Raw genomic sequence first — 17,536 nt, 5'->3', positions numbered from 1 at the left:
AACATGTCCTCCCAAAGATAACCACACAAACATAAAAGGCATGAAGATTCACCGCAAACATCAACCCTTCACCAGACCTTTGGCGTATCAATGTGGGGTTGCTTCCCGTCACAAATCCTGGAGGTTTTGGTTTTCCCACTTTCACTCACGTCTGTGCCTAGATCACCCCGTTTTCATAGTATTCAAGTGGTCACTTAATCAAAGAAACAAACCCACCTGCCCTTTCATTTCATTTAACCAAAAATTCAGAGAGAAACACACAGGTAAAGTACCACTACATCACACGGTACTGAAACTGCTTGCGCCTGGCGTAGGCTGGGAAGAACGAGCTGCAAGAAGTATTTTGTGGGTATTTGTACACTGTGTGAAGATGTATTGCTGCGATTTGTTTAATAAAGAGCTGAGCGCCCAATTGCTAGGCAGGAGGTAAAAGTGGGCCTTGCAGGCAGAGAGCGGGAAGAGTAGATCACTGAGGTGCAGGGGAGACGCTATGAGATATGGAGGGAGTCAGACATACAGAACGAAAGAAAGGTGAAAAGCGAAGGTAAAATGTAGATGAATAGAAGAGGGTTAACTTAAGTTATAAGAGCTAGTTAGAAACAAGCCTAAGCTATAGGCCGAGTTTCATAATTAATAAGTCTCCATGTCATTACTAGTGAGCTGGCTGGCAGGACAGAGAAAAACTCAATACAGAGAACCATCCGAGTATGTACATGTGCATGCGTGTGGAAGTCAGAGGAAAGCTGTGGTTCTCTCTTCCAGGGGTCAAACTCAGATTGTTAAGACTTTGCTGAGCCATCTTTTTTTTTTTTTAAATGTAGATTCTGAGGCTCAGACTCAGGTTTTGTGCTTACATGGCAAGTATGTTATAAACCAACCTTTCTTCTTAGTCCCTCCCTCGCTCCAATCTCTCTTTTGTTGTTGTTGAGGCAGGGTCTTACTACATATCCCTGACAGGCCTGAAACTCACTAGGTAGACCAGGCCTGTGCCTCTGCCTCCCAAGGGCCGGGGATAAAGGTGTGCGCCACCACCTCCAGTTCACCACATCTCTTAATAAAATTTGTCCAAGTTTCCAGGAAACAACCTATACTCCAGCCTTTATTGCATTCTGATAGGGCCAGGGATTACAGAAACAGCATCCCAGGTCACAGGTCACTTTCCCCATAGAGGGCAGAGGAGAAGGCAGTGTAATCCAGGGCCCCAGGAACACTGCCTGGGCCCGAGTACGGGGGCATTCTCTTGATGCAGTACTGGGCCTGATCTGGGGGCAGCTCTCGGCGAAGCTCCTCTGCCAAGATGTAGGGCTGGAAAAAACACACAAGGGATGCAAGTTAAACGCAGAGAACAGTAGAGTATAAACCATCTTAATATTTACACATTTCTTATGTTGCAGGGCTTACAGGTAGAGTGTCACTAGCCACGGTATCAGGTATAAACAAAAGCTGTTGTGTATAGGGGGAGTCTACAAGTGCTCAGCAGAAGTTCAGTATGCCTCTTAGAAACACGGAGAATTATCCCCAATATTTCTCAAGCTGGGCCAAACGTGAGTGATAAACATTGTAACCTAAACTTCCCACCTCATGGGTGGAGTTGGTTTACATCACACACTGAGTGAGCATGGGAGTACGTCATATGACGTCACATAACTGGTGTTTTTAGAAAACAGAGACCCTCTCGTGCTGTTTATTAAAAATATGGAAATATGTTGCTGCTAGGAAAGAATAAACTTCCCTCAGAGAAAAAGTAAGATTGCTCTCAGCCTTAGCGCCATCTTCCTTGGAAGTCTGCGCCATGAGAGCAAAGTGGAGGAAGAAGCGGATGCGCAGGCTGAAGAGCCAGAGAAGAAAGACGAGGCAGAGGTCCAGGTAAACCTGCTTGCCCACGAAGGCTGAAGGAGCAGACATAAGGGATGCTGAAGGCCAGGACTCGGGAACAAGTTGTTGGACAGTGTGCTGCTGTTGGTACAAATCTCAGGGGGCCTGGAACCTCACCATCTGCTCCAGAGACCACCTGAGAGACTTGACTGCCTCCATGTCAACCAAAACAGTGCCGCCGGCCCTCTGCCCTGGACCTGTGGCATTCTTACTTGTGGCCAAGATGAGTTACAATAAACCATCTTTCTCACTGTCTCAGTTGAAAAATACAAAAAATAATTTAAAAAGTAAAAAGTGAGATTGACATCTGGGGACAGAGGTCTTAAAAGTATATACATAGGGGAGTTCCCCTTTGAGAAGCCCCCATCCACCCATGTTCTGGGACAAACTTTACTCTTTCTCCGAATTTCTTACTATAAACCCCTGATTAATTCATATTAGAAACGTCCAGCTGATGAATTGGCTCTGTAGGTAAAGGCTGGTAAAGCCTGGAGAACACTGCTTGTCCCTGGAACCCATGTAAAGGCAGAAGGAGAGAAATATCACACACACACACACACACACACACACACACATACAAATAGACAAATCATTTTTTTTTAAAGTCTGGATATAGCATTAGGTATCTGTTTATAATCATGGCACTCCTATGGTAAGATGGGAGGTGGAGGCAGGAGAATCCCTGAGAACTTGCAGCAAGGTAACCTTCCTTGCATATAAAGCAGTGAACGGAAGAGACCATATCTCAAACAGGGAGACGGCAAGGCCGACATCCAAGGTTGCCTTCTGACCTCCACACATGCCAAGACTGTGTTTAAGTGTACTTGCTGACCCTCAGATACCCAAAGATAATTTTAAAAGTTTTAAAACAAAAGAAAGTCTATCCAAGCGGACCTTGTCGGAAGCCAGGATCCGGAAGGAGGCGATGACCTGCTCTGCCGTGTCGGTGTCTGCAGTCTCTCTAGTCATGAAGTCAATGAAGGACTGGAAGGTGACGGTGCCTTGTCCGTTGGGATCAACCAGGGTCATAATTCGGGCAAATTCAGCTTCGCCCTGAGACAAGGTGACGTAGAGACAGTAAGTGCTTCAGGGTTTGAAAACTTAAGGGAGCCTCCACATGGTTCTCCTCACTCTGGAAACAGCTTCCCTGGTGGGAGGCTTAGGTTCATCTCCATCTGTTTTAAAAGAAGCTGTAGCATCAAGCCAGAAGCTCCTTCCTGCATGTCACAAGTCCATCTATTCTGTAGCCCGTGTCGTCCTTATGAACCACATTATATAATTAGGAAGATTAACTCATCCAGAGTTGCAAAGTGGAATTACTAAGTAAGATGGTGCTTGTTCCTTAGTTTAAATTACCAGAGGAATCAAAGGAGGTCATGTTTAAAGCACTCATTAAACCTGGGAGTATCGGAGCATCATACTAGCATTTGGCTAGTATGTCCCCAGCACTGAAAAAAACCCTTTCAAAACAGTGCTTTATATATAAGCAGGGTGCATACCTGTAATTCTGCTATTTAGGAAGTTGAGGCAGAAGAATGGCAAGTTTGAGGCCAGCCTGGAATACACAGTAAATTCCAAGCTATCATCAACTGGGCTACAAAACAAGATGCCCCAAGTGCTGGGACTACAGGCAAGTCACCCACCTGGTTTTCTGGCTTCTTTTAAAAATTTATATATTGGATTTATTCTTGCAGTGATGGGACTCTAACCCCGAGGTTAGAGGCAGAGGCGAGAGGATCTCAGCAAGTGCAAGGCCAGCCTGGACTGTCTAACAAGATACTGTTTCAAAATCGATAAATATGTAACTCCTCAAAGGGTAATTAAATACACCCTTTTTACATATTTATCGATATTGCTACAGCTCAAGGTAAGCATGGTTTTCTTAGCTGATGTATTACTATAATAATCTCTCTCTCTCTCTCTCTCCCTCTCCTTCTCTCTCTCTCTCTCTCTCTCTCTCTCTCTCTCTCTCTCTCTCTCTCTCTCTCTCAAGACCTACCTCACTGTTTAGCTCTAGCTGCCCTGAACTCTCAGTGTATAGCAAGCTGATCTGGAATGCAAAGAGCTCTGCCTGCCTTTGCCCCGCAAGAGCTGGGATTAAAGGTTTACAACATCATGCCCAGCCCCTAGAATCTATCTTCTATCTTTTAAAATATTAAAAGAAAACACACTGCAAAACTCAGGCCACTGCACACTTTAAGTGGTTTTAGTGAAGTGTGTAAATTATATTAATAAAACTTTTAGAAATGACTAGGAAATCCCACATCCTTGATGCTTTCACCATAAGGAAACCTTGCTGATACTGAATGAAAATGAATTTTTAACTCTGTAGCTTTATTTTTATACAGTGACAGGCAGATCTTCAAAAGGCATTGCCCTGTGATATGAAAATAAACCAATTCAATAAGTTATTACATCATTTATTTCCCACAGTCTAGGCTTGATACGGTATCAGACCTCAGCTGAATTTCTGCTTGTGTCTTACCAAGTCGTAGCCCATGGAAATCAGGCAGGCTCTGAAATCCTCGTGATCCATCAGGCCGTTCTTCCTCTGCGCAAATGCAAAGAACAGAGAAAGGGCAGTTAAGAACGAGATGAACATCTCTGCCTGACCCAGCACCCAGTGAGCAAGATGGTAGGGAAAGGGTGACCTGCAGCCCAGCCAAGACCAGAGGTCATCTCTGACTTTCAGGAGGGCAAAGCCACCAGTACAAGAACATTATAAAATAGCCTGTTTATTAGGGAAGAGGAGACTAGGCAGAAGTTATGTGCCTGCCCTAATATACATGAGGCCCCAGGCTTGATCCTCAGTGCTGCAAGATAAATTAAGGAAAAGGAGGCAGGTGCTAGAAAGGCTAAAAATGAAGAGAACCCACATTAAAGGCAGCAAAAGGAGTCAGTTAGGAGCTCACCACTGCCACCTACTGATAACAGCACATACTGCAAACATTTCTAGAGCTGAAATTGGAAACTTATGGCTCAACCAGTCTTGGGACCTAGTATCCAGATACAGTACTGGGAATGGAACCCAGGGTCGTGTAGTGGTCTCATCTGTGTGGCAAGCCCAACAGTACAGTGGTCTCAGGTCTGTATAAGTAGGGCAGCTGTCGTTGGGTTGGATGCAAAGTGTTGCTTTGTACATGTCTCAGGGCTGTGAGGGGGACAGCTAACATTGGTAACTGGTTGATTTTGTGCACCCAGGGAATAGCCAATTTGGAAAGCTAATGGTAGAAGTCCTGTGTTCAGTGAATGGAACCTGTGTTGGCTCTCAGGCCTGCGGGGCTAGCCCTCTCCAATGTCAGCCACTCTGCAGCCCTGCACGCTGCCTTACTGCTCCTCTGTCTGCTTCCCCTGGTGCCCTGCTCTGGCTCTTACCCTTGCTCTTCCTCTCAGAGGGTCACTTGCTGGAGAAGATCATTATGCGCAGACTCCCTGGCTTTGTTCCAGGATGGCCTCCCACTGCTGGGGTAGGAGGATTGTCTTTCCTGTGACAGCAATCTTCTCTTGCCCTCAGAGTTTGGAATGACTATGTCACTTGTCTCTCTTCTCTCGCACACAGCCTTCAAATCTTGTCCTTAAGCACTGGAGACTTTGGCTCCATTTCAGACCTTCACTCCAACACACACACACACACACACTCACACACACACACACACACAACTCCCAACTGGTATCTTGGTGACCCAGAAGCACAGCTCTGGTCATACCATACTGTGCTCTATGACATTCAGCAACTGAGCTGTCCACTGGAGGGCGCTCTCCATCCATACCCTCCACGGCCTTGCCATTCCATTTGACTGTTTTCTCTTTCTCTTTTCTTTTATTATTTCTAGAGACAGGTCTTACTATGTAGCCTTGGCTGCCCTGGAACTTACTATATAGACCAGGCTAGCCTGGAACTCACAGAGATCATCCTGCCTCTGCTCCCTCATGTTGAGATTCAAGGTGTCCCATCTTGCTGTCTAGTGAGACCATGAAGTAATCTAAACACCTGATCTCTTGCCCAAACACACCCCAAGACAACTTTGTTTCTTTGTTTCCAATATTTAAGCTTTGTTGTATCTTTTTTGTGGTTTTTCTTTTTTCGTTTTTCAAGACAAGATTTCTCTGTGTAACAGCCCTAGCTGTCCTGTAACTAACTCTGCTGGCCTTGAACTCACAGAGTCAGCCTGCAGCTGCCTCCAGGAGTGCTTGGATTAAAGGCGTGTGCCATCACTGGTCGCCACCACCAGGCATCTTTTTTTTTTTTTCTCTCAAGCTGAGGACTAAACCCAGGGCCTTTTACCACTGAACTAAATCCTCTAACCCCAGGAAATAAAGCAAAAGCTTTGATGGATTGTCAGCTGGCCATGGCATCAGGAGTTACTACTGCTTATTTGATAGCTACTTCCCTTAGGATCACTCGGTTTCCTTCTGAACTTTTTGGAGTAGCAAGACTTGAAGGGTCTAGCCAGGCACAATGGAACACTCCTGCCGTCATCTTAGTACTTGGGAAGGGGAGGAAGGAACACCAGGAGTTCAAGGTCATCTTCAGCCAGTAGGGAGCTCAAAGCCAGCCTGGGATCCTGAGACTTCAAGGACTCAAAGTGACAGTGTGCACGCTATTGCAGCTGTAAGTGCCTTCCAAACAACTAGAGAGAGCGGTACCCTGTCGAAGTGGTTGAAGGAAGCTCTGAACTCGTTCATCTGCTCCTGGGTGATGCCCTTCGCATCTCTTGTCAGGATCTGGGTCTCCACCTCGTTGATGGTTCTGGCGATGGTCGTTAGCAGCAACTCCCATCCAACGCGGATATGCTACCAAGGAGAAGAATCAACAGTCAGCTAGGTCTGGGAGGTTCTAGTGCTTCACTGTCACAAGAGGAGGGGGACTCAACTAAGCAGGAAGTAAGCATAGTTTGGTATACATTTTCTAAACTTATTTTATAAATTATTATTATTAGTGTGATGAGAGTGCATGTACAGAGATCATAGGGAAAATCTGGAGTTAACTCCCTCCTTCTACCTTCACGTGGGTTCCTGGGACTCGGCTCAGATGGGCAGGCTTTATAGCAAGTGCCTTTGCCTGCTGTGCCATCGCACCAACCTGGCTTCCCGATACTTAAAATATTTGTTTATTTATGTTACATAGATTTGGAACTAGGGGTTAAAGCTAGACCCTTGCATATACTAGGCAAGTGTTCTACAACTAAACTACATCTCCAGCCCACATTTTGCAGATTAAATATTCAACATGTGGTCTATTTGTTATTAAAGACATCTTCTCACTTACCAAATAGCTGGATGGGTGCTGGGTTATACCCAATGACTCCCAGGGAAGATCAAACTGAGCCAGACTGGCAGAAATGGGGACAATCTTGACTTTATATGATAATTTTTAAAATGACTAATAAAAATGGGCATGGTGGCACATGCCTGTAATCATAGCTTGTAGGAGGTGGAGGTAGGAGGATCAGAAGTTTGAGCTAATTCTCAGCTACACAGTCAGATCCAGGAGCGTTTGGGGTATATGTCTCAACAACAACAACAACACCCTAACCAAAAAACAATGGGAAGAAATGAGGACAACTTAGTTCTGGCAACCTCTCCATCACTGTGGCAATAATAATAAGGTTGACAATTAACTACTGTTTGGTGCTTGCAACAGTTCAGTGCTTTTCCATACACTGTAAGTAGGAAGACTTAAGTATCTCTAGTGTTCACGGGTATAGACTTTACCAGAAACAGAGGGGGAGCTGTGTATGGGGAAACAAGCTGAGAGGGTGGCAAGGTTGGTGGCAGAGAGCAGGCTGCCCGGCTGCCCTTCCTACCTCCATGGTGTAGTTTGTGTGCTTGTTGTCGAAGACCAGGGCCTCCTGGATGAGCTGGTGGTCGCCTTCCAGCTTGTCAATGTTGTTCTTGTAGTTGATGATGTTGTGCTCGTACTGCTTCAGCTGGTTCATCTGGTCCTCCAGGGCCCCTGTGATCTGGATAGAGCTCCGAGCAATCTCCTATGTGTGGGGTATGGGGGACACTCAGTGGGGGAGCCGAGGGCACTGAGAGACAGAGAGTGGGCCTCTGGCTTTGTGCCAGGGGCCATATTCACATCAGGCAGCCCAAGGCACAGGATGTTCCCAGACAGACAGCTCTGGTCTCATAGAAGTGAGCACAGGTTGAGCTCATCATCAGATATTAGTACACTGGGGTTTGGAGAAGGAGGAGAGGCTCATAAGGTGGAGTTCATGTCTGTCTAGAGAATGGGGAAAGAAAATCAACCACCACAATTCAAACAGGAGTAAGGAAAGTCCTTCCGGCACTCTTGAAGGGCAGAGACATGTCTTGAACACAGCTATTCTGCTCTGGTGTTAGGGGCACTAGGACTGACAGACATTGGCAGAGCTGCCAGACAGGTATCAGATGACTGGGGAGAATTTCTTATCTTAGGTGTTTCTACCTCTAAAGTTTCTACAGCAAGTGCCTTCACAATTTAACTCATCCCAAAGGGGGACAGGAAATGTCCCCTAGCTATTGTTAAAAAGTTATAAAATGAAGCCTTCCAATGCCATTGTTCCTTGGATGTTCTAAAACCACAAATTATGTGTGACTATTCACCTGCCCTCTTTAGGGAGGGATGGTTTAAAAATCTAGCTTCTGGTGAGACCAAACCTGAGAAAGAACTTTGTCATTGATGAGAGACGGCAGCGGGAAAGACCCCTCTTTCGGTGTGCCTTCCCTTCACTCTAACCTCTCCAACAGCCCTTGGCATGGAGAGACAAAGGTCACGAAGAACGTGGGGCAGACAGAAAGCCAGGCAAGGATGTGCTGTTCTGAGGCTCAGTACCAATTCCAGGCTCCGGAAGTCCCCAGGAAGGGTGCTACCTACCTCCATCTTGTTCTGGATCCAGGGCCCAATGGCATTGGCTTGGGCAGCAAACTGGCGCCGCAGACGCTCATTGGCATGCTGGCGAGCCAGCTCCTCCTGCAGGGACTGATCCCGGACGGGCACCAGCTGCTTCACCTGTCAGAGCCCAGGACAGCAGGATGAGAGGCCAGCTCGGGTCTCATAGGAGTGAACACAGGATGAGCTCATCATCACATATTAGGACACTGGGGTGTGGAGAGGGAGGAGAGGCTCAGGGGGCAGAGGGGAAAGGGAGTTCCTGCTCAAGGGATTAGTTCTGACTGCTGCCTGTGACCCTAAGGCACTACTGAAAGAACAGTTTAGTCAAGGGTATTTCAGAGTCTAAGGACATCAGGAGTCCTCTCCCTGAAGCATCAAGCCCATGGGGGGGGGGGTCATGTACAGGATCACCAACTTGAATGTGGTGATGTGACATCTTAATCTTCACTCTCCCAGATGGAAAGTTAGCATTTCCTTTATCTGTGAATGTGGGCATCAGATGCACACAGGAGATGGTGACTGTCACAACAGTGCATGTGTGTGTGTGCAAGTGACTGTGTGGTCATGCATGTGTTTCACGCACACACATGCTACAGCACACATGTGCAAGTCAGACGACAACTTTGTGGAGTTGCTTCTCTCCTATTTAAGTGGGTTCGGGGATTGGGTCCCCAGGCTTGCACACCATGTGCCTTCACCCACTGAGCCATCTCAGGCCAGGGTTTTAAAACATTTCCCTGACAGTATTAATATCACAGCCAACATTTACTTTGCCAAAATTTATATTTTCTTTAAGGAAAATAATTTCTACTTTCTTTCCCCACAAATCACAGAAGTTGCTAAACAGCAGGACAATTTAACTCATCTATAAAACCTGGAAGGAAAGAAAGCCTAAGGGTGACGCTGAATTAGGTCTTCCTTCCTCCCCCAGCCCTTCCTCACCACGTAGCCAGTCTACGGCCAACTGTCAGCTAATCCTTCCCATCCCACGCCCATCCATGGCTGCTCATCTTGTCCCTCCCTTACCCCCACCCAGCCCCAGCCTCATCTGCACACCTCAGCTTCACCCCATACCCAGCCCCAGCCTCACCCCACTCCCAGCCCCAGCCTCACCCCACTCCCAGCCCCAACCTCACCCCACTCCCAGCCCCAGCCTCACCCCACTCCCAGCCCCAGCCTCACCCCATACCCAGCCTCAGCCTCACCCCCACCCCCAGCCTCACCCCATACCCAGCCTCAGCCTCACCCCACTCCCAGTCCCAGCCTCACTCCCCCAACATGCAGTCCACAGCCTCACCCGCACACCCAGCCTCACCCCACCCCCAGCCTCACCTCACCCCCCCAGCACACAGTCCACAGCCTCACCCCACATCCAGCCCCAGCCTCACCCCACCCCCAGCACACAGTCCACAGCCACCCACCTTCTCCCACTTGTTGCGCAGCTCGTCCATGGTGACAGTGCTGTAGGGGTTGCTGGAGCTTATCCGGATGTTGTAGCTCTGGATCACCTTCTCCACCTCATTCTGGATGGCCAGGATGGACTGCCGTTCCCCATCAGCCTCAGGCAGGGTAGCCTTGAACTGCTCATGCGCAGTGATGAGACTCTATGCCAGGGAACAGCGCAGAGAGTGAATCTGACCGGAGTGTCAACTGTATATTTATTTATTTTTAGGCAAGGTCTCAAGTAGCCAGGCTGGCTTTGACTTGCTATGAAGTCACAAATGACCCCGAACTCCTAATTTTTCTTCTGCACTGACAGCTGGGATTACAGGCATGCACACCACACCCAGACTTTTAGTGTGAACTTTGTATGTGTGTTCAGATGTACGTACATGTATGTAGAGGTCAGAGGTCCCGCTTGCTTTTCTAGCCATGGACTCTCATTGGCCTGGCGGCTCTCTGATTAGACTACTGGCTGGCCAGCTAGTCCCAGCCTGTTTCTACTTTCCCAGTACTGGATTACAAGCATGTGCTATCAACTCCAATTTGTTATTTTTTTAAAACTTAGATTCTAGGGATTGAACTCACGACTGTGTGCCCACAAGGCAACACCTTACTGACCAAAGCCAGCCCTCATGACATACCAGTTTTATTGAAAATAGAATTACAGATGTATGTTTTCTTTGTATTCTATTAGATCTCAAATTAGCCATAAGTGGGTTATGAAGAAACTAGGTCCTGGGTACTTGACAGTAGCTGTTCCTCCTAACACCAAAGCCAGCGATATTATTTATAGACTTAATTAAATGCTCTGGAGAAATATAAAAGGAAGGCACTTTAATTGGTAGCAAGCAGAGGTTTTGTTTTGGAGATTCTTTTGTATGTGCGTGTATGTGGTATGTTCACGTGGCTACACGCATGTTGTGTGTACTTGGGAACCAGAGGTCAATATCAAGTGTCTTCCTCAATCTAGAATCTTATTGTTTTCCTTTTTTTGTCTGTCTGTTTCTTGTTTTTGTTGTTGTTGTTCTGTTTTGTTTTTTGAGACAGGGTTTCTCTGTGTAGCCGTGACTGTCTTGGTACTAGCTCTGTAGAGCAGGCTGGCCTCCAACTCAGAGATCTGCCTGCTTCTGCCTCCCGAGTGCTGGGATTAAAGAGCCACCTCTTGGCTTTTATTTCCCCTTTTTACAGATTTATTTTGTGTGTGTATGTGTGTGTGTGTGTGTGTGTGTGCATGTGCGGTGTAAAGGTGAGTTCATACATGGCATAGAATGTATGTGAGAGTCAGTTCTCTTCTTCCATCTTGTGGATTTTGCTGATAGTACTCAGATTGTCAGGACCTGGGTGGGGGGTGACAAGCCATCTTCCCAGCCCAGAACCTAGGTGCTATATACACATTAAGGCACATACATACACGCATACATGTGACATGAAAATGGAAGAGAGACTATTTGAGAAAAGGAAGGAGACGAGCAGAAGTGGGGTTAGGAGAGGGTAATGTAGAATAAAGACTCAGGTACAGGAAATACTTGAACAGAACACATTATACAACAAACATGCATTAGTTGAAAGAGTACTGAGCTCGAGTCCCCTCACCTGGATCTCCTCAATGCTGTGGACAATAAACATGTCCTGCAGGTCCTCCATGGCGCCCTCCATCCAGTTGTTGAAGGGTGCAGCTCTCTTGGCAAACTCCAGGTGCAACTGGTCAATTGTTTCTAGCAATTTCTCAGTTCTCTGAAGATTAAATAGAAGCGAGAGTTATCAAGGATTAAATACATTTTTTAAAGCCCTAAGTGTGCAAACACATGTAAATAAATACATATCCAGTTCAATCAAGTGTGTCCTGCTATGTGTCCTCGCTGCTGCTGGAATGATGGTGATCCCTCCCTGTCTCTGAGGGTCTCCTCTGATTGTTTAGTTTTGGTTTTGGGTCAAAACCTACAGCCTTGGAGCTGCTGGGTAAATACTCCACCACCAAGTTTATTCTCTGGGGGCCTTTGGAGTTAAAGAAAAATTTAATACCGTCCAGAGCAGCCTCGCATTTAAAGAATCTGAAGTGCTCCTCTTGAAAATTCACAGATATACAACTTCTGTTAGCTAAATCCGTGATTGATTGATGATTGAAAGTCTCATGTAATTAAAAATAATGTATAAATCTTTAAAAAATTTCAAAAGAACTTTAGGAAATTTGTAGTGATTGCTACTTAACAAACAGGGCTTTGACCATATACCTCTCAAACGTTTTAAAATTGAAAAGCATGTTTTGCAGCTTGCTGACGTGGTGCATCCCAACGCAAAGCTACCAGCCTCCCTTGGTCCTCTGACACCCACTTCCCACATTCTTCTTAGGATTCCATTTCCTGGATAATGTTAGGTTTTCTCCACACGAGGCCATGGATAAATACAACTAACACCACTGATTTCAGTATGGAGCCTCTAATCAGCGTTTTCACCTCCAAGGCCTCCCTCCTCTTCTGGGTGAGCGTCCCCAGCCTGTCCCACTGGTCACAGATTTTCTGGCACCGATCATTGACATTCACAGCATCGTGATAGTCCAGTTCACTAGGAAAAGCAAGAAATAAAGATTAGCTCTCGCAGATGGTGTGAGGAAATACATACAAGCTGGAACTAAACAGGGAAGAGGTGTGTATGAGTGCGTGAGCGCGATGTGTGTGCACGAATACGTGTATGGATGGATGTACACGCAAATGTGTGCACACGCACTTGGAGACCAGAGATAAATACTGAGTATTCCTGTCAGTCACCATCTAACAACTCTCTCTTCTTCTTTTTTGAGATCGAGTCTTCCAATGTCCAGGGTTTTGTATTATTCAGCTGGGTTGACTGGCTAGTGAGCTCTGGGCTCACCTGTATCTGTCTTCCTAGAGCTAAAATTAACACCCATTTTTAAAAAAAGTGTGTGTGTGTGCGTGTGTGCACGTGCGTGTGTGCACACACTCACGTGAGCGCTCCTGTGGAGCACAGAAGAGGGCGACTCCCTGGAGCTGGGGTTAAAGGCAGTTGTGAGCTGCCTGACATGGGTTCTGGGAACTGGCCTTGTGTCCTCTGCCACTGAGTCATCTCTCCAGTCCTTGTGCCAGGGTTTTGAACATGGGTTCTGCGTGACCAAACTCGGGTCCTCGTGCTTACACCACAGCAAGCACTTCACTGAGCCATCTCCCATTTTCTTACCCCTACACCCACGCCTTTTTACAAAAAGGCCTAATAGAAAACTGGTAGGGAGGCTGGTGAGATGCTCAAATGCTAAAGGCACCTGCCACCAAGTCTGACAACCTGAGTTTAATGCCTTGATTGTCCCCTGACCTCCACTAATGTACTACTGTAATTAATACTTGACACAGACAAGGGGATCCCTGGGGCTCCCTAGGCAGCTGGCATAACCGAATCAGGTAAGCCCTTTGCTTATTAAGAAATTCTGTCTTAGCCGGGCGGTGGTGGCGCACGCCTTTAATCCCAGCACTCGGGAGGCAGAGGCAGGCGGATCTCTGTGAGTTCGAGACCAGCTTGGTCTACAAGAGCTAGTTCCAGGACAGGCTCCAAAACCACAGAGAAACCCTGTCTTGAAAAACCAAAAAAAAAAAAAAAAAAGAAATTCTGTCTTATCAGAGAAAAATGTAGAGCTCAATAAAAATTAATTTAAAAAAAAGAAATTCTGTCTTTAAAAAAAATGTAGATAGTGACAAGTGAAAACAACATTTGAGATTGACCCCTCCCCATCACTCTCAGGGGCCCCCCAACTCCCACCCCCAACATACACACAGGCAAAACAAAAATGTAATAGAAAATGGTAGGAAATGTCAGGGCTTTGTGAACTGTCCTCGTTGGACGTATTATCACTTGGAATAAATTATTAGAATTACTAAAAACCAGTTATTTAGCAGTTTTTAAAACGGACAGCACTGTCTTCTTAATGTCTCTGGCCAGTTTTCTTTTCCCGTGTCCTCTCTGAGGTCTCCCAAGAGCATGACTTTTAAATGGAAACCACAAGGAGCCAACTCTCTGACCCAGGTCAGTCCAGAAAGCAAGCCGCAGCCACGGGGCCTGGAAGGCTGGGACATTAAAATGAGTCACAGGGAAGGAGGTGTCCTCTTGCAGGGCTCTGTATCCTTCGCTCCTCTAGAAGGGCACACAGCTTACTGCCTACTGAGTGACCAGTCCAGGAGGGTGCAGGGACATTACTGAGCAGAGTCTTCTAAAACTGGGCAGGATGGAGCTCTTCCATTTATGGACAAAGACTCTTTGGACTGTTAGATGCCTGCAATGTAGTAAAACAAAACAAATCATAAAGCCTGGGTGAAAGTTAACCTCATCTCAGGGATCAGTATCTGAATCCTGCATAAAACCCAACCACTCTGCTAAGCTAAGAAGAGAGCAAGAACTGGGGACAACAGAGGCATTTGCAGGATGCTTTAAAACAGCCTGAGAAGAGGCCTGCTCCCCTGAAACCGCTCCTCTGAGGCTCCGGTCTGCTTCTCTGCTTATTCAGCATCGAGTTAAGGCAGTGGTTGTTCACTATGCTAAAAAAATTATTGCATCTTTATTTATTTATAAATAACTGTGTATGTGTGCATACACACATGACACAGAAAGTACATGGAGGTCAGAGGTCAACTTGCAAGTGTCAGTTCTCTCCTTGTGTCATGTGAGTCCTGGGGATTGAACTCAGGTCATCGAGACTGGCCACAAGCACTGTTACCCTCTATCTCGCAGCCCACTGTTTTTTCTTCTTTCATTTACTAGTTCATGTTTATTTCTTTACTGTTTGTGTTGCTGGACAGAGGAAATGCATATGATTGTTATCTGAGTGTTCTTCCAGAACATTCTGGTAGGAACAGAAGTTCCCCATTGCCTCATTAAAGGTTGCCCAGTTCTTAAGAGCAGCCACTAGCTATCTACAAAGACACACTTTTCATGTGACCAAGGCTGACTAAGATTCTTGTGTCTACTTTGGTTACAAACCAAAAACAAATCTAGTAAATGTCCCGAGCAGCTCTACAATACTGATGCAAAAGACAAAGGCAGTAGATCTTTAAAGAGTAAACATTAAGAAGACAAGTCCAAATAGATCCAGAAGTTTCTAAATATTTCAATCTGAAATGTCCCTTCAAAATGGTTTCATGTTTTGAATGCTTAGTCCCTAGTTAGTTGCACGAATCTGAAGAAGGTAGAGTCTGGTGGCATAAGTGAGTCACCGAGGGTGGGCCTTAGAAGGCCATGCTCATCTCGGGTTCCCACTCTAGACGTGATGGCTAGTTTTGTGACAACTTGATGCAAGCTAGAGTAATCTAAGAGGGTGCAGGGGACAACCTCAAATGGATAAATGGTTCCATAAGACCAGCCTGTGGGCAAGCCTGTAAAGAATTTTCTTGATCAATAATTGGTGTGAAAGGGGCAGTCCCACTGTGGGTGGTCATTCTGGGATACATTTAAAGACACAAATTGAGGGCTGGAGAGGTGGTTCAGTGGTTAAGAGCACTTGTTGCTCTTATAGAGGACATGGGCCTGAATCCCAGCACCCATTCCTAACTCCAGTTCCCGGGGATTCAATGCCCTCTCCTAGTCTTTGTGGTTACCAAGCACACAGGTAGTACATACATACACACAGACAAAACACTCAAACATAAAATAAAAGATAAATCTAATAAAAAGAAAATTAAAAAGAAAGAAAAAGAAATAAACTGAGCAAGCCAGGAGGGACAGGACAGTAAGTGGCGCTCCCCAATGGCATCTGCATCATTCTCTGTCTCCAGGTTAAGACAGTTAAGTTTCTGCCCTGACTTTGCTTCATGATGGCCTATGATAACAAGACATGTGATCAAGACCTGTTTCCTTCCAAGGTTGCTTTTGGTCCTGATATTTAATCACAGCAATAGAAACCCTAAGACACTAGATCTCCTTGTTTCCTGGTCTTCTCTGTCCCAAATGACTGAAATCGTATGAAACTGGGCAAAAATAGACCTTTCCCCCCTTCCAGTTGTTTCTGTCAGGCATTTTGGCAACACAAATGAAAAAGTAACTAAGAAGTCTGGGAGATTGCTCCCAGGTAAAAACACCAGCTACGTAAGTCTGACAACCCAAGTTCAACCCCAGAACCCACATAAAAAGCTAAACGGCACATCCTATAATTTCAGACCTTATATGGCATGGTGGGAGGGCAAGACAGCAGAAAAACCAGAAGCCTGGAGTGCACAGTACAACATCAGTAACAAGAAAGATCCTGCCTCAGTAAGGTGGGAGGCAAAAACCAACCCCCGAAAGTCCTCTGATCTATGTGCATGCATACACACACACACACACACACACACACACACACACACACACACACACACATACACAGGCATACCTATATGCACCTTCCCATTTACAGGCTGCTATTTCTAAAAATTATTATCAGCACTCAGGATGTAGAGGCAGGGGGATCTCTGAGTTCAAGGCCAGCCTGGTCTACACAGAGAGTTCCAGGACGGCCAGAACACCATTGAGAGATCCTGACTCAAAAAGAAAGAGTGAATACTGCAAGAACTTTCTGCTAAACCACAATGGAAACACCAGTGCAGCCGCTCTGAGATTATTTTTAGGGTCTCCTTATGTTCCCCGATTCTTATACAATGGCTCCATGTACACCTGTGTTGAGAGTGAGGGCTCATGATGACTATTTTATGTACTTTTGAGAACTTCATAAAAACGCTGACTTAGGGGGCTGGAGAGATGGCTCAGTGGTTAAGAGCATTGCCTGCTCTTCCAAAGGTCCTGAGTTCAATTCCCAGCAACCACATGGTGGCTCACAACCATCTGTAATGAGGTCTGGTGCCCTCTTCTGGCGTTCAGGCATACACACAGAAAGAATATTGTATAATAAATATATATATATTTAAAAAAAAACCTCTGACTTATTTCTAGGATGGGCAGGAAGGGAAAGAATGTTACTAACAGTCAGATGAACACAACCTAAATCTCATGCATGGTTTCACCTCAGCCGTGTGGAACAAACAGCACCAAAAATGCCAGGAGTAACAGCCATAATAATATAAAATTATTTCTTAAAGTTCATGGGCAACACTTAAACTGCTCCAATTACTCACGGGAGCCATTACAGCGCACTAAATAACCTGAGTCCTTTTCAAGCCCTCGCTTTATTGGTGAGTGGCTGTTAATTAGCAAAGAGCCAGCATTCAAGAAGCATTAAACCATGATGGAAGGTCCTGACAGAATGTGAGGCTAACAACGTGAAGGGTTTATATGGGTCAACCTGAGATGTGGTGTGTTATGAAGCCCTACCTGTTAATTAAGGGGTTCGTGGTCCTCAAAAGTGAGGAACCA

At 46.0% G+C, this 17,536-nt stretch overlaps 1 protein-coding gene across 1 annotated transcript in view; it reads right to left on the bottom strand.

The window, feature by feature from the left end:
• Positions 1 to 1,070: 1,070 nt before the first annotated feature.
• The window catches only part of Actn2 (actinin alpha 2), a 71,052-nt gene continuing 54,586 nt past the window's right edge, over positions 1,071 to 17,536 (bottom strand). The window contains exons 13-21 of the mRNA XM_075970219.1: positions 12,649 to 12,757; positions 11,789 to 11,929; positions 10,174 to 10,356; positions 8,735 to 8,869; positions 7,683 to 7,862; positions 6,523 to 6,669; positions 4,361 to 4,426; positions 2,770 to 2,928; positions 1,071 to 1,305 (exon numbers count right to left, since the gene is read on the bottom strand). Coding sequence (XP_075826334.1) covers positions 1,147 to 1,305; positions 2,770 to 2,928; positions 4,361 to 4,426; positions 6,523 to 6,669; positions 7,683 to 7,862; positions 8,735 to 8,869; positions 10,174 to 10,356; positions 11,789 to 11,929; positions 12,649 to 12,757 — 1,279 coding nt within the window. The 3' untranslated portion in view covers positions 1,071 to 1,146. The remainder of the gene's footprint in view (positions 1,306 to 2,769; positions 2,929 to 4,360; positions 4,427 to 6,522; positions 6,670 to 7,682; positions 7,863 to 8,734; positions 8,870 to 10,173; positions 10,357 to 11,788; positions 11,930 to 12,648; positions 12,758 to 17,536) is intronic.

Source organism: Microtus pennsylvanicus, chromosome 4 (genome assembly GCF_037038515.1).
Source record: "Microtus pennsylvanicus isolate mMicPen1 chromosome 4, mMicPen1.hap1, whole genome shotgun sequence".
Classification (NCBI taxonomy): Eukaryota; Metazoa; Chordata; class Mammalia; order Rodentia; family Cricetidae; genus Microtus; species Microtus pennsylvanicus.
Note: the sequence above shows the minus strand (reverse complement) of the source record. Positions and strands in the feature narration are given on the sequence as shown.